The sequence below is a fragment of the Entelurus aequoreus genome, linkage group LG16 (genome assembly GCF_033978785.1).
Source record: "Entelurus aequoreus isolate RoL-2023_Sb linkage group LG16, RoL_Eaeq_v1.1, whole genome shotgun sequence".
Taxonomy (NCBI): Eukaryota; Metazoa; Chordata; class Actinopteri; order Syngnathiformes; family Syngnathidae; genus Entelurus; species Entelurus aequoreus.
Genome location: NC_084746.1, coordinates 50,914,945 through 50,932,104, shown reverse-complemented (window position 1 = coordinate 50,932,104; position 17,160 = coordinate 50,914,945). Strand labels below are relative to the sequence as shown.

Genomic DNA, 17,160 nt, shown 5'->3' with positions numbered 1-17,160 from the left:
TGTGGTCCTTTTATTGAAAAGGCAGTCTAGGCAAAAGATGTTCTACGGAATGGAACACAACAGTTGCCTTTTGACACTGCTCGGGTGGTAGATCTGCTACCACTTTGCAGTCTTGTAATTGCCTTGCAGAGCAATTGCGGAGCAGACTTATGCAAGCATTTAAAAACCAGTTTGACTGTGTGTAACAAAATAAAATTGGTAAAACTTAAAATATTGTATTTGGTTAAAATTTGGCAATGATGATATTGTATACTCTTCTTGTCTAGAACTTTCAAGGTGCGGTTATAAAGACACTCAATGGTCTTGATTGATGACTGGTGTGCCTGGGACCATGTGGTTAAGCCATAAGATATGTGTGACAGAATCATTGCATTCATAAAAGTAAAAGCACAGCTAAGAGTTAAGCAGTGTCTTATAATCTTAAAACAGCCTAGGTTTGCCTTCAGGGTTTTACACATCTTCTTAATGTGACTTTTAAAATTCAGCTGATAGTCTATGATTATGCCCAAATATTTGACTTCAGGTACTTGTTCAATGACCTCCTCATTAATTTTTATATTCAGGTTTGTTTGAGGTAGCTTTTTTATGGAGAAGCAGACAGAGTTAGTCTTTTTAGTGTTTAGGGTTAAACAGGATGACTCCAGCCAAGATGCTATTTTGTCTAATTGAGCATTTAACTTCTCAGCAACTAGAGTACAGGTCTTACCTGATGTATATACCACTGTGTCATCCGCATACATCTGTAAATCTATATCTGTGCATACATCTGGTATCAGATTGTGACACCCCTATTATTTACATAGATTGTTTATTATTGTGTGTGACACTTTTTCCGTCAGCCGTGTATGTGTTGGTTTTTTTTGGCGCAGGGGTTTGATTCAATGATTGAAGCTTTGAAACAAGGACAAGCTGTCGACCTCAACAGCCTTCCTCCCCCGCCTCCAGGTCAGTTGTTTACCATCATTATACAGCATTTTGGTACTGTATCAGCAATATGTCCAATTGTGTTTAAGGTGCAGGTGGAAGCACCACCGCGTCAGTGAAGCAAAATACTCAGGTCTCCCAACCGGCTGCAGCAGCTCCAGGTACCATAATCATTGTTTTATGGTAATCATTTATAAAACAATTTGGTTGTTGTCTTGTACTTAGCCCCCCAGGCTCCAAAAGACGCGCTGGAGGCGCTCGAACAGAGGCGAGCTAAGTACATGGAGTCGTCTGCTGAGGCTAAAACCAGCGGGGAAGACCGCAAGGCCCGAATGTACGATCGCATTGCCAAGGTGCACACAGTGTTTCTCATACATTGATTTATACCTTGCAGCCCGCTTCAGATAAACTTACACCGCCACTAATAGATTTGGCGCTTAACCCTGGTTCATAAACATAATATAATGGGACTGTCTGTGAATGTAGCTCATAGTTACAACTATGTACAGTAAATGATACCGTATCTCTGCTTCTTAACACACCTCATACACACCTTGTCTGCCAGAGGATAAGAAGACATTGCAGGAGGGATCAGTGTTGCCAAAACAAAAAAAAAAACAGAAGCCAGAAGTCATATCAGAAAGTTAATTTGTATTTCTAAATTATTATTTTTTTGCTCACTTTCCATAAAAATGACCTGCATTGTGGCTGGTTATGCAAATTAGAAGCTTTTTTATACCTTTTAGTGGTAAATACATTGAATGCGATATATCTCAAATAGGGCTGCAACTAACGATTAATTTGATGATCGATTAATCTGTCGATTATTACTTCGATTAATCGATTAATAATCGGATAAAAGAGACAAACTACATTTCTATCCTTTCCAGTATTTTATTGAAAAAAAACAGCATACTGGCACCATACTTATTTTGATTATTGTTTTTCAGCTGTTTGTACATGTTGCAGTTTATAAATAAAGGTTTATTTAAAAAAATAAATGATAATTTTTAAAAAAAAGCTTCTGCGCATAGCATAGATCCAACGAATCGATGACTAAATTAATCGGCAACTATTATATTAATCGATTTTAATCGATTTAATCGATTAGTTGTTGCAGCCCTAATCTCAAATAGATCTGTCCGATAATGTTTTTTTTGCCGATATCCGATATCGTCCAACTCTTAATTACCGATACCGATATCAAACCGATACCGATATATACAGTCGTGGAATTAACACATTGTTATGCCTAATTTTGTTGTGATGCCCCGTTGGATGCATTAAACAATGTAACAAGCTTTTCCAAAATAAATCAACTCAAGTTATGGAAAAAAAATGCCAACATGGCACTGCCATATTTATTATTGAAGTCACAAAGTGCATTATTTTTTTATAACATGCCTCAAAACAGCAGCTTGGAATTTGGGACATGCTCTCCCTGAGAGAGCATGAGGAGGTTGAGGTGGGCGGGGCTGGGGGGGGTAGCGGGGTGTGTATATTGTAGCGTCCCGGAAGAGTTAGTGCTGCAAGGGGTTCTGGGTATTTGTTCTGTTGTGTTTATGTTGTGTTACGGTGCGGATGTTCTGCCGAAATGTGTTTGTCATTCTTGTTTGGTGTGGGTTCACAGTGTGGCGCATATTTGTAACAGTGTTAAAGTTGTTTAAATGGCACCCTCAGTGTGACCTGTATGGCTGTTGACCAAGTATGCCTTGCATTCGCTTGTGTGTGTGAAAAGCTGTAGATATTATGTGACTGGGCCGGCACGCAAAGGCAGTGCCTTTTAAGGTTTAATGGCGCTCTGTACTTCTCCCTACGTCCGTGTACACAGCGGCGTTTTAAAAAGTCATACATTTTACTTTTTGAAACCGATACCGATATTTTCCTGATTTTACATTTTAAAGCATTTATCAGCCGATAATATCGGCAGTCCGATATTATCGGACATCTCTAATCTCAAATTTGTGTTTTTTTAGATATTACTTTATTTAAAAGTACAAATATGCAACTGAGCCACACGAAACAAAGAAATGCCCTAAAGTTGTGTTGAGAATGAGAGACGGATGAGCTGTAACTACCTCTACCTAATAGTATCCTGTTTAACAACATTTCAAATCTCTTCCATTTGGCAGCAATACCAGAGCGCCATCCGATCTCACAAAGCTGGAAAAACGGTCAACTTTGACGAGCTTCCTGCTCCGCCAGGTGAGGTTCCTTCTCCAGTGACTTGCCAAGCACATTGTGAGAGTTTCAACACTTAGCTTGTTTTGGCTTTTTGTCTTCATTTTCCAGGTTTTCCTCCGATACCGGGCCAAAAGTCGACGACGGCTGAGCATGGATTAGTTGCGGCGCTGGAGGCCGCCACCAAGATCGCCTCCACTGACGATGCTGCTGCAAGTGCGGATGAAGAAGCAGAAGAAAAAGAAAAGGAGGTGGAGGTGGGCTCCATTCTTTGATTGTCCCACAGTCAATCAACAAGCACAATGTACAAATGTATTTACAGTCGCTTATATAAAGGTGTGTGGAGATATGCTAAGCTAGTTTAACAAAACGTCTTAACTTTGTGTTATAGTTGACAAAGCAAATTAGTGTAATATCTAAAATATCTCATTGATGATGAATTCATGAGAACAGCAGGATATCGCTCATAACTCTCGTAACTAGAGATGTCCAATAATGGATTTTTTGCCGATATTCCGATATTGTCCAACTCTTAATTACCGATACCGATATCAACCGATACCGTTATATACAGTCGTGGAATTAACATATTATTATGCCTAATTTTGTTGTTATGCCCCGATTGATGCATTAAACTATGTAACAAGGTTTTCCAAAATAATTTTTTAACATGCCTCAAAACAGCAGCTTGGAATTTGGGACATGCTCTCCCTGAGAGAGCATGAGGAGGTTGAGGTGGGGGGGTTGAGGGTAGCGGGGGGTGTATATTGTAGCGTCCCGGAAGAGTTAGTGCTGCAAGGGGTTCTGGGTATTTGTTCTGTTGTGTTTATGTTGTGTTACGGTGCGGATGTTCTCCCGAAATGTGTTTGTCATTCTTGTTTGGTGTGGGTTCACAGTGTGGCGCATATTTGCAACAGCGTTAAAGTTGTTTATACGGCTACTCTCAGTGTGACCTGTATGGCTGTTGACCAAGTATTTTAAAGCATTTATCGGTCCGATATTATCGGCCATCTCTATTCATAACCAATACGATTCCCATGTTGGTTGTAGATTAAGCGTGATGAGGAGCACAAGAAGAGCACGTTAAGTGTTCCCGCTTCATCTCAAGGTAGGAGGAGGTCTCCGTCAGCCTCACCTGAGAGACCGTCCACCAGACAGCTCTCAGCAGCAGGTCAGTGCCTGTTTGTCTCAGCTCTGTCCCGTTGCATCGTCTTCTCTTTTTCCATCTTCTTCGTCTTCGTCTTTGTCTGCCTTTAGCGGCCCAGCAGCTGGAGTTCCTGGAGGGCAGGAGAAGGCAGTTCATGAAGGCAGCTCTGCACGCCAAGCAGAAGAACGACATGGAGCAGGCCAGGATCTTCCTCCGCAACGCCAAGGGGTTGGAGCCCATGATCGAAGCGGCACGCAGCAGTCAAGTGGTGGATGTGAGCACGGTATGCAATTAAACTCAGTTTCTTTCTTATTCTACTCATTCCATCCTCAGACTTTCCAACATGTACACATTTTTATTAACCTTTGCTGTGCTCCAGATACGCATTTTGCGGATTTCAGTTTCGAGTTCGGACCCTGCTTTTGTGGAGGCACCAGCATGTTTTACACCAACTTGCTCGACCCCCTAGAAAAAACATCTAACATTCTGCAAAGGCTGTGATTGGTTGACATTTTTACTAGGGATGTCCGATAATGGCTTTTTGCCGATATCCGATATTCCGATATTGTCCAACTCTTTAATTACCGATACCGATATCAACCGATATATGCAGTCATGGAATTAACACGTTATTATGCCTAATTTGGACAACCACATATGGTGAAGATAAGGTACTTTTTTTAAAAATTAGTAAAATAAGATAAATAAATTAAAAACATTTTCTTGAATAAAAAAGAAAGTACAACAATATAAAAACAGTTACATAGAAACTAGTAATGAATGAAAATTTGTAAAATTAACTGTTAAAGGTTAATACTATTAGTGGACCAGCAGCACGCACAATCATGTGTGCTTACGGACTGTATCCCTTGCAGACTGTATTGATATATATTGATATATAATGTAGGAACCAGAATATTAATAACAGAAAGAAACAACCCTTTTGTGTGAATGAGTGTAAATGGGGGAGGGAGGTTTTTTGGGTTGGTGCACTAATTGTAAGTGTATCTTGTGTTTTTTATGTTCATTTAATAAAAAAAAACAAAAACAAAACAAAAACGATACCGATAATAAAAAAAACGATACCGATAATTTCCGATATTACATTTTAAACGCATATATCGGCGACATCCCTAATTTTTACATTATTTCCTGTCTGTATATGGCTTGTTCACAGGGTGTACTCCCCATCTTTGTTAAGTTAATTTAAAGTTAAAGTACCAATGATTGTCACACACACACTAGGTGTGGTGAAATTTGTCCTCTGCATTTGACCCATCTCCTTGTTCACCCCCTGGGGGGTGAGGGGAGCAGTGAGCAGCAGCGGTGGCCGCGCCCGGGAATCATTTTTGGTGATTTAACCCCCAATTCTAACCCTTGATACTGAGTGCCAAGCAGGGAGGTAATGGGTCCCAGTCGTATAGTCTTTGGTATGACTCGGCCGGGGTAGGTTGAGTAGGTTGCAGATGCCTTCTCCTATTTGGAAAATTTACAGTAGAAAGCGCAGATGTTGCACATGGATTAGTTCCAGCTGCAATAACACTTTCCTGTCATCTGTAATTGCTATCGTTGGCTCGTGACAAAGGAAGCCAATAAGCTACCCAGTAGAGGAGAGTTGTGGTCGCTTACGGAGTTGGGGTCATGTCACATGCTCACCCCCAGCGAAAGCTGTCAATAGGGTTGGGCATCGTTTGGATTCTGGTTCTGATTCCTAAATACGGTGCATCCGGAAGGTATTCACAGGGCTTCACTTTTTCCACATTTTGTTATGTTACAGCCTTATTCCAAAATGGAATACATTAATTTTTGTCCTCAACATTCTATAGCCATTACCCCATGACAGTGTAGAAAAAATTTAAAATTTTTGTTTGCAAATTTATTTAAAAAAAAAAAAAAAAAAATCACATGTATTCACTATTCACAGCCTTTGTTTAATACTTGGTTGATAACGTATTTTTGAATATGTTGCCACAAACTTGGTCCACCTATCTTTAGGCATTCCTCTTTGCAGCGCCTCTCAAGCTCCATCAGGTTGGATGGGAAATGTTGTTTTTCATCCAGGATGTCTCTGTACATTGCTGCATACATCCATCTTAGTCGAGTCAGGGAGGTGACCAAGAACCTGATGGTCTCTCTGTCAGAGCTACAGCATTCCTCTGTGGAGGAGAACCTTCCAGAAATTGATTGATTGATTGATTGAAACTTGTATTAGTATATTGCACAGTATAGTACATATTCCGTACAATTGACCACTAAATGGTAACACCTGAATAAGTTTTTCAACTTGTTTAAGTCGGGGTCCACGTTAATCAATTCATGGTAAGACTACCATCCTTGCAGCAATCCACCAATCAGGCCTAGAGTGGCCAAACGAAAGCCATTTTTTAGTAAAAGGTCTGCAATAACTCACCTTAAAGACTCTCATACCATGAGAAAGAAAACTCACTGGTCTTATGAGACAAAGATTCAAAGAACTATTCGGCGTGAATGCGTGAAGTTTTTTTTATTTTTATTTTTGATAAATTTGCAAAAATCAAAAATTAAAACTTTTTTTACACTGCAAAAAGTCAGTGTTCAAAAACAAGAAAAAAAAATTACAAAAATTAGGTGTATTCTATTTGAACTAAGCAAAATGATCTGCCAATAGAACAAGAAAATTTGGCTTGTCACGACTTTCCAAAACAAGTAAAATTAGCTAACCTCAATGAACCCAAAAATACCTTAAAATAAGTATATTCTCACTAATAACAAGTGTACTACTATATGAGTACGTATTTTCTATTGTTTCATTGAAAATAAAACAGCAAAGTCCATTTGGCTGTCATCTGTTTTAATTATGAGACACAATTGTGTCAAAGTCATGATTTTTTTTTACATGCTTGAAATAAGAAAGTATTACTTTAAAAAAGTAGTTTTATACTTGTGAGTGTTGATGACACAGCTTTGCAACACTTGATATTCTAGTTTCAAGCATGTTTTACTAAATACAGGTCTTAAAATCTCAGCAACAACCTGTTATATCTTACTGAGATCATTTAGGACCAAAACCCGTAAAACAAGTAAGACACTATAATAAAATCTTCTTAGTGAGAAGAATTATCTTATCAGACAGAAAATAAGCAAATATCACCCTTATTTGAGATATTTAATCTTACTTAGATTTCAGTTTTTGCAGTGCACCCAACCCTAGCTATGAAAGATCCAAAGTGCAGCTCGGCTACCATTTGTGGCTCAGTACTCTTACGATTTCTATAATGTCGTCAGATCTACAACCTTCTTTCGGCAGGTGCCGTCGCCCCCTGGTGACGAAGACGAGGACTTTGTCCTGGTGCACCACAGTGACGTTAACCTCTCCGAGAAAGGCGAGCAGATCTACGTTCAATTAGCCAAGATACTCAAAGAGCAGCGTGAGGTAAGACTCGTGTAATAGTTTTGTTTCATTGTGTTTTTCTGATTCATGTTTGTGCTGTTAGAAATGTCTGACCCACTCCAAGCAATTCACTCACCTGGGAAACGTCGCCGAAACCACCAAGTAAGACCAATCGGTGTCACTGGAATCACAGCAAGAACATGTTGTTAGATAAAAGTTTTGGCCGCAGGTTTGAGAAGATGGCTGAGTCTTGTAAGGCGAGTCTGGAGGTCCTGAAGGTGTCCCAGGCGAAGGGCCTGCCTGCCCCCACACATCACTTCGAGGACGTGACTTTCCACACTGTCAGGTGGGCAAACCTTGAGCGATAGAGACAAACACAAATAAGGCGCTTGGCCTTTGTGAAGGTCTGTGTTTTGCTAAGTGACCTTCTAGTAATCGCTCATGTTTACTAATGTTTCTGCTCGCCTGTCACAGGATGTTTCCGGATCTCAGCAGCACAGAGATGGTGGTCCTTATCGTGAAAGCCATGAATCTTCCTGCTCCTAGCGGTACACACAAACATCCACAATATGAATGCACTAATCCGACATAGTAAACCTGGTCCATGTCCCCACGCAGGCATCCAAACAGGCGACCTGGACGCTTATGTGAAATTTGACTTCCCCTACCCCAGCACGGTAAACCAGCTCAAATTTTGCATGATCATCATCTCCTCCTCACCGTCAGAGCAGCTTGTTGACTTGTTTGTGTGTCCTTGGCGTGTTTGTCTCCAGGAGCAAGCGCAGAGGCACAAAACAAATGTTATCAAGAACACAAACTGCCCAGGTGAGTCCAGGTGGCGTCAGGTCCACAAAGGACCTACAATACCCACAGTGCCACTGTCACACTGTCTTTGAGCAGAATACAACCAGAGCTTCACCCTGACGATCAACCGCAACCACCGTGGCTTCAGGAGGGTAGTGACGTCCAAAGGCCTCAAGATGGAGCTGCTGCACAAAGGGTGAGTCTCTTTCAGGGACGCTACCTCACCTTCGCAGCAGCATCCTCTTACACGTGTCAACATGACCCATCTGAAGCCTCTTTCACGGCATCAGCACATTAAAGTCCTAACAGAGCCCATAAAAACTGGGATATTGCTTGAACCGTGTGCTTTCACACAGCGACATTGCAGCCTAAAATTAGATAATTTGATCATCGTGCGGCCTGTTTTACCTTCAAAGCCAGAAAATTGCCAGGTTGACTTTGTCCCCCCATTCTTTAATTGTGCCGTTCACACAGAACTGCTCGACTGGAAAGAGCCTGCTTTGACAGGCCCTGTGAAAGGAGCTTCCAATTGTGTAAAATGGACTTTAGCCCTCCATTCCATATCACTGTTCTGTGTGAAAGCAGCGGGTCCACTTGGTCTCTGCTGTTCATCTAGGACAGGGGTCGGCAACCCGCGGCTCCGGAGCCACATGATCATCATCTCCTCCTCTTTGGCCACTCTGATGCGGCTCAGCTGCATACTTGCTGAACAGTTTAGCATACAATAGCTCACAAGCTAGACATACAGTACATAAGTGCTCATAACAAAGTGCACATTTGTCAATATAAACTAGTGTCACATAGTCATAGATGCATATTACTGACACATATTAAGTCTTTAAGGCTGAAGCATATGAGAAAGTATTCAGTAAAAAACGTGTCTGCATCATTCAACTCACTGCATCATTGCCAAAAAATGATCACCACTCCACTTCAACTTAATTTAAAGACAGCTTAAGTCCATTCCAGACGATTAATAATAAATAGGTTAATATTTTTCATGGTTACCTCTGTTTTCTGTTTGACTAATTTCACTTGATCGAGCCTTTTCTAACAATACACATTACTAGTATGTATGATTACTGCTTATAACATATCGAAGCAATATCAGCATCGGCCAATATCAAAGGCTCCAATTTTGGTATCGAAAGTGACACCACTTCGATTCGAATTCTCCCTCCTCGTCCTCCCTTCTTGTACTTCACCCTCTTTTTTTGGCTCTAGCATCTAGTGCCATGGCGAAGTAATGTAAATACGCCCTATGCATACAGACGTCAATCGAGTCTCGCTGTATCATCAACCCTCGCCGTTTGCCATAAGTGACGTAAGGCAGATGCGTCCAATGCTTGTTTACTTTCAAGATGCCGTCACAGGCGATGTTCGGCTTTGCCTGTGCTGGGGTTGTTTTTTTCCGCATGTCTGTGTGTCATTGTGTATTTGTTAGAGATGTCCGATAATATCGGACTGCCGATATTATCGGCCGATATATGCTTTAAAATGTAATATCGAAAATTATCGGTATCGGCTTCAAAAAGTAAAATGTATGACTTTTTAAAACACTGCTGTACGGACTTAGGGAGAAGTACAGAGCAGTTGCGTCTCCCAGTCATACTTGCCAACCCTCCCCATTTTCCCGGGAGACTCCCGAATTTCAGTGCCCCTCCCGAAAATCTCCCGGGGCAACCATTCTCCCGATTTCCACCCAGACAACATATTGGGGGCGTGCCTTAAAGGAACTGCCTTTAATATAATATCTACGGCTTTTCACGCACTCAAGTGAATGCAAAGCATACTTGGTCAACAGCCATACAGGTCACACTGAGGGTGACCGTATAAACAACTTTAACACTGTTACAAATATGCGCCACACTGTGAACCCACACCAAACAAGAATGACAAACACATTTTCGGGAAAACATCCGCACCGTAACACAACATAAACACAACAGAACAAATACCCAGAACCCCTTGCAGCACTAACTCTTCCGGGACGCTACAATATACACCCCACCCCATCCACAACCCCGCCCCCCTCAACCTCCTCATGCTCTCTCAGGGAGAGCATGTCCCAAATTCCAAGCTGCTGTTTTGAGGCATGTTATAAAAAAAAACAAACACTTTGTGACTTCAATAATAAATATGGCAGTGCCATGTTGGCATTTTTTTCCATAACTTGAGTTGATTCATTTTGGAAAACCTTGTTGCATTGTTTAATGCATCCAGCGGAGCATCGCAACAAAATTAGGCATAATCATGTGTTAATTCCACGACTGTATATGTTGCTATCGGTTGATATCGGATTCGGTAATTAAGAGTTGGACAATATCGGAATATCGGATATCGGCAAAAATGCCATTATCGGACATCTCTAGTATTTGTGTTTGAAGCCAATATTTACGTGCAGTAGAAGGTCTGAAGTCTGACTAAACCACCAGTGTCATTATTATGAAAATCCTTAATTACGCTTATTACTTACATTTGTATGCTTCTTCGGGTGTCTGGTCCGCCATCTTTCTCCTCACACTCTATAGCAGGGGTGGGCAATTAATTCTTACCGGGGGCCGCATGAGCAACCCGAGCACTGCTGGAGGGCCACATCGACAATATTTCAATTAAATTTTGCTCAATATTATTTTTGATATATACCGTAAGATAAATAATAATAATAATTAATAATAATAGTAATACTTCAACATAGTGTGTGTAACAGCATTCCATGACTAATATAAATAAATTAACATGAATAATAAATGACAGTAAAATAAGCACACGTATGACTGAGGAGTCATAGTGTAACTTTGTGTGGTGTTTGAGTTGTCCGACTTTTTGTGTGGCCATAAACGCACCAGTGGTTTAGTGCTATGCGTGTTGGTGACAGATGACAAGTTGGTTTTGGCCTGGTTTGTACGGCAGAAAATGACTAGTTTTTCCAGATAGAAGTGTTTTACTCATGTTTTTGGTGTGGTTATGGCCGAATATAAACAGTTTTGCTCAATAAAGTGATCGATATAATTCCTGTCCTCGAAGCATCTGGATAGACGTTACAATAATTGAACGGTGTTCAATTGAACGGTGTTGACGAACACCGTTAGGGCCGCTTGTTGTCACTGTCACTTAAAGTTGCATAGCAAAATTACATAGAATAAATATGTTTATTTTGTTTAGAATTCAGATGGGATTTGATTTGGTGCGCGGCATATATTTGCTGCGCGCAGCAGACGCTTGAGCAGTGTGCAATTGCGCAGGCACGCACCTTAGAGGGAACGTTGCTTGGCAGTCCATGTCTTGTTGGAAACACGCCATCCTTCATCAACTTTTCTCTTTTTAGCGTCTCGGGTGTAAACCGTGCATCACTTGTCGCTGCATGTGCACCTTCACTCGCAGGTTACACACGCCCATAAATAATACTTTTCAAAATAAAAGCAGCACAGTTGTATTGCGCGCACGACATAGATGTTTTTTCAACTTTATTTTGTAATTAATGATTGCAGCTGTTCACATTCACTCACAATCGCGCACACGCATACGTCCACACGGAAGTAATACAAATAACGATTTTCAAAACAAAAGCAGCACCGTTGTATTGCACACTCGACATAGATACTTTTTAAAATGTATTTTGTAATTTATAATTGGCCTCACGCGGGCCGGACAGGGACGCACAAAGGGCCGGATGCGGCCCGCAGGCCGCAGAATGCCCAGGTCTGCTCTATAGTGTAGGGATGTCTGCAAGCTCACTTCACTTTGAGAAAGGCACTTTGCCTTTCCCCCCTACCTGGCGGATAATTTGAACGCCTCTTGATTGACGTGAACGTGCAAAACCAAGGAGGGAGGGCAAAAACAAGTGCGGAGGAGGGGTATTCGATTTGAGCCTTAATGTGTGAAAAGTGTTACGCAAACAATCCTTGCTGACTCACTTGGGCAACTTTCTCAAAGTGGTTTCCTGCGGAGCGACAAGCCGATCGGGACGGCGCACGTCAGGATGGACAAACTGGAGTCCCACAGTGAAATCAGGGAGATCGTGGAGGTCAGCAGCAGCACTCTGAAGCTCATTAATGCCTTTAATGACTTATTAAGAGGTTGCCATCGCCTCCTGTCAGGTGATGGACGGCCGCAAGCCTACTGGCGGTCGCCTGGAAGTCCGGGTGCAACTTCGGGAGCCCCTCAACGGACAGGACATGCAGGCGAGCACCGAGCGCTGGCTGGTAATCGACCAGTCTCAGGTAGCCTTTGTGTCCATGTGTGATTTCATTATGATTGTTCAGCAGTACTTAAGACTTGTTTTTCTTTTCTTTACCTCTAGGTTCTCCTCTAGATGTTTCTTTCAAGGCGTGTAAGCACTTAACAATATTTTGGTGACATCACACCAAAAACTTAGATGTTTTTTTTCCAAATGTTTGTGCAGGTTGAAGGAAACCAATCAGAAACACTTTGCACATTGCAAGACACTTGACTTCCTTTCCTGGCCTCGCCAGGTCAGTAGCGCCCTTTAGCGACGTCTGCTGGCCATGAGAAGCGCGGCTGGCTGAGTCGCTCGTAGAGCTAACATTGACCTGCTGGCAAAAAATATGACTTCATGAAATATGGATGTTATCGAAGACTGTACTGTGGTATCTATGCACTAATACCAAAGTAATCACTGTTGCTGTCAAATCCTGCATCTTGGGACGAATGAAACGCTGCTGCCAAAGCACTTTTCATCTCTTTCTGTCTTCAGAGTAATATATTACACTGTTACTTCACATAAAACTAGTTTACGGTGAGGGTAATTTATTTTCTCGTACATGTGCACCGGTGTCACTATCCAGTGCCAGTTGGAAAATTAGTTTTATTATGGTCTTAAGACTACATTTGGAGACATTATTTACTCATTGGTGGGGTTGCATGATGTATACACCTACAAGCACAAATTAAATTAGCACTAGTTACTCTGATGATTTTGACATTCTAACTGCACACAGAATAGCATCGCTTAACTTATCTTGTTTTTTTAAGAACTGTGGTACAAAAAGCCATCTTGGCAAGTAAAGGTACATTTACCGCTAAAGCAGGGTAACCTATATCAAGCCCTGAAACATTGAACATACCGTATTTTTCGGAGTATAAGTCGCACCGGCCGAAAATGCATAATAAAAGGAAAAAAACATATATAAGTCACACTGGAGTATAAGTCGCATTTTTTGGGGAAATGTATTTGATAAAAGTCAACACCAAGAATAGACATTTGAAAGGCAATTTAAAATAAATAAAGAATAGTGAACAACAGGCTGAATAAGTGTACGTTATAAGAGGCATAAATAACCAACTGGTATGTTAACGTAACATATTATGGTAAGAGTCATTCAAATAACTATAACATATAGAACATGCTATACGTTTACCAAACAATCTGTCACTCCTAATCGCTAAATCCCATGAAATCTTATACGTCTAGTCCAGGGGTCACCAACCTTTTTGAAAGCAAGAGCTACTTCTTGGGTAGTGATTAATGCGAAGGGCTACCAGTTTGATACACACTTAAATAAATTGCCAGAAATAGCCAATTTGCTCAATTTACCTTTAACTCTATGTTATTATTAATAATTAATGATATTTACACTTAATTGAACTGTTTAAAAGAGGAGAAAACACGTAAAAAATGACAATTAAATTTTGAAACATAGTTTATCTTCAATTTCGACTATTTAAAATTCAAAATTCAACCGAAAAAAAGAAGAGAAAAACTAGCTAATTCGAATCTTTTTGAAAAAATTAAAAAAAGAATTTATGGAACATTATTAGTAATTTTTCCTGATTAAGATTAATTTTAGAATTTTGATGACATGTTTTAAATAGGTTAAAATCCAATCTACACTTTGTTAGAATATATAACAAATTGGACCAAGCTATATTTCTAACAAAGACCAATCATTATTTCTTCTAGGTTTTCCAGAACAAAAATGTTTAAAGAAATTCAAAAAACTTTGAAATAAGATTTAAATTTGATTCTACAGATTTTGTAGATTTGCCATAATATTTGTTTTGAATTTTAATCATAATAAGTTTGAAGAAATATTTCACAAATATTCTTCGTCGAAAAAACAGAAGCTAAAATGAAGAATTAAATTAAAATTTATTTATTATTCTTTACAATAAAAAAATAACTTTACTTGAACATTGATTTAAATTGTCAGGAAAGAAGAGGAAGGAATTTAAAAGGTAAAAAGGTATATGTGTTTAAAAATCCTAAAATCATTTTTAAGGTTGTATTTTTTCTCTAAAATTGTCTTTCTGAAAGTTATAAGAAGCAAAGTAAAAAAAAATTATGAATTTATTTAAACAAGTGAAGACCAAGTCTTTAAAATATTTTCTTGGATTTTCAAATTCTATTTAAGTTTTGTCTCTCTTAGAATTAAAAATGTCGGGCAAAGCGAGACCAGCTTGCTAGTAAATAAATAAAATTTAAAAAATAGAGGCAGCTCACTGGTAAGTGCTGCTATTTGAGCTATTTTTAGAACAGGCCAGCGGGCTACTCATCTGGTCCTTACGGGCTACCTGGTGCCCGCGGGCACCGCGTTGGTGACTCCTGGTCTAGTCTCTTACGTGAATGAGCTAAATAATATTATTTGATATTTTACGGTAATGTGTTAATAATTTCACACATAAGTCGCTCCTGAGTATAAGTCGCACCCCCGGCCAAACTACGAAAAAAAACGCGACTTATAGTCCGAAAAATGCGGTACGTATGCTCTTATTGTATAATGATAAGCATTTAATATGACGCTTTCAGGACAAACATAAATCTCCCCCTAATGGGAAAAAGGTTCTCCACCTTTGCTCTGAACTGTCGGCACCTATTTTAAGTCCACTGTTATCACGATCACATTAACCTTTCTCCTTTCCCCCTCATGACTCATCATGATACCGCAATTCTTTTCATACATTTCACTTCTTCTGCAATGGCCTGCTTGTTTACAATCGCCCTGGATGTCAGTTATATTCCCACATAGTGGCCTATCTTGAATAAAAAACGAAACTTTAAAACATCTAAATAAACTGTTTTAATTTTGCTCTACCTTGTTTTCTTAACATTTTGCAGTGGAACATTTTCATAAGCTTCAGGATTTCGCAATATTTTGATCACACCCATTATCAACTAATCCCGTTATCACAGAACAGCAATCTATTTGTGGCGGCTAGGCCGTGGCAAGGGTATCAATATGAAGTCTTGTATAATTTACATGATTGGTTTATGACGCATGCATCTTTTCAAAAGTTTAGGTAGTTGTCAGGTTCAAACACTGATGACATCTATTAAACAGACGAGAAGCAAGGAATTATGCAGAGACAGAGTTACATTTTGCTCAATTGAGGAGAGATGTTATTTGGGCTGTACTCTAGTTACAGATCCAAACTTTGCTCTAAAGTCTAGCTCACGTGCTTCCTCTATTTATTTGGGAGGTCCCTGGTTACATCACTGAAGCTGTCGCTGTGGGAAGGGGGTAATCCAGTTAGACACAATATATGATTATACAAGAAATGCAAATGTGTTGACACTGGTGATATCGCCTTGTCTCTGCTCTGTCTGCGTCACGGCGGTGTTCTGCCTTGGCAGTCAGCAGGCCCTTCCTGGACACAGACACTGATACCAGACTGGCTTGCAATCTTTTGGATTGCCAGCTTTGCACAGACAAAGAAAAATAAAATTTCAGCACAATTGATAATAACTATAGCAACGGCCCTTAAGCATAAAGTTGTGTGATAATATATACGTGATTATTCTAACAGTAGTATCAATATATCTTTCTTGTTACATCATATCAATGTGGATATTTTGCTCAAGTATCGCACAATGCATTACCAGCAGCTATATTGGTAGGCTTTGTTCACTGATAGTCATTGTTTACCATAGCGCCACATGTTATATTTAGGATCTATGCAGTAGAAAATAACACTGAGCTTTGAGATGATGGAGAAATACTATCGAGTCATTAGATAATTCCTTATTATAGCGGTATAGCTCGGTTGGTAGAGCGGCCGTGCCAGCAACTTGAGGGTTGCAGGTTCGATCCCCGCTTCCGCCATCCTAGTCACTGCCGTTGTGTCCTTGGGCAAGATACTTTACCCACCTGCTCCCAGTGCCACCCACACTGGTTTGAATGTAACTTAGATATTGGGTTTCACTATGTAAAGCGCTTTGAGTCACTTGAGAAAAAGCGCTATATAAATGTAATTCACTTCACTTCACTTTCGCTGTTAGAAGGAGAAAACCGCAATATTTGGATACGTGTATCCTTACCAGATCGACAAGTCTGAGTGGAGGAGAGATCGCGACATCTTCACCGATGTTTCACACACGGACTTGGTGAACTAATTAATGTTTCAACCCAACCCATTTTACACTTTGAAAGACTTTAAAAATGTAAAGAGCCTAGAAAGCTCTGACTGGTTTGTTTGTGGATGGGTCCGTGACCTTTGTGTTTATCTCTATAAACCCAGTGGACGCGGTGTTGTCCAAGCTAGATTAATGCACTCTGAGAAATGATCCGACCCAAGTTTGACACCTAATCACGGATGACCAATCTAAGGTCATCTCAGCACACTGTGACTGTAAGGTGGGAGAATGTTGTTCTCATGTCGCTTCAGTTTTGTCTTATGTGGAGGACACAGTCCTGATTAGAGAAGTTAGTCCAGTATCCATTATCAATACAACTACTGTCAGTTATTTAACTAGGGTAAGCACATTTAGATTAAT

At 40.2% G+C, this 17,160-nt stretch overlaps 1 protein-coding gene across 3 annotated transcripts in view; it reads left to right on the top strand.

Moving 5' to 3' along the window:
* Positions 1-15,474, top strand: part of cc2d1b (coiled-coil and C2 domain containing 1B) — a 30,094-nt gene extending 14,620 nt beyond the window's left edge. The window contains exons 8-25 of one of the 3 annotated variants that reach the window (XM_062023251.1): positions 870-945; positions 1,020-1,085; positions 1,150-1,277; positions 3,057-3,129; positions 3,217-3,362; positions 4,156-4,276; positions 4,363-4,535; positions 7,539-7,664; positions 7,726-7,784; positions 7,852-7,968; positions 8,097-8,170; positions 8,241-8,299; positions 8,396-8,447; positions 8,523-8,622; positions 12,363-12,453; positions 12,527-12,649; positions 12,730-12,755; positions 12,832-15,474. In XM_062023251.1, the coding sequence (XP_061879235.1) occupies positions 870-945; positions 1,020-1,085; positions 1,150-1,277; positions 3,057-3,129; positions 3,217-3,362; positions 4,156-4,276; positions 4,363-4,535; positions 7,539-7,664; positions 7,726-7,784; positions 7,852-7,968; positions 8,097-8,170; positions 8,241-8,299; positions 8,396-8,447; positions 8,523-8,622; positions 12,363-12,453; positions 12,527-12,649; positions 12,730-12,741 (1,596 nt within the window). In that variant the 3' untranslated portion in view covers positions 12,742-12,755; positions 12,832-15,474. Of the gene's footprint in view, positions 1-869; positions 946-1,013; positions 1,086-1,149; positions 1,278-3,056; positions 3,130-3,216; positions 3,363-4,155; positions 4,277-4,362; positions 4,536-7,538; positions 7,665-7,725; positions 7,785-7,851; positions 7,969-8,096; positions 8,171-8,240; positions 8,300-8,395; positions 8,448-8,522; positions 8,623-12,362; positions 12,454-12,526; positions 12,650-12,729; positions 12,760-12,831 lie in introns of all 3 variants that reach the window. The other 2 variants (XM_062023250.1, XM_062023249.1) reach the window with 2 other exon arrangements.
* The last annotated feature ends 1,686 nt before the right edge of the window (positions 15,475-17,160 follow it).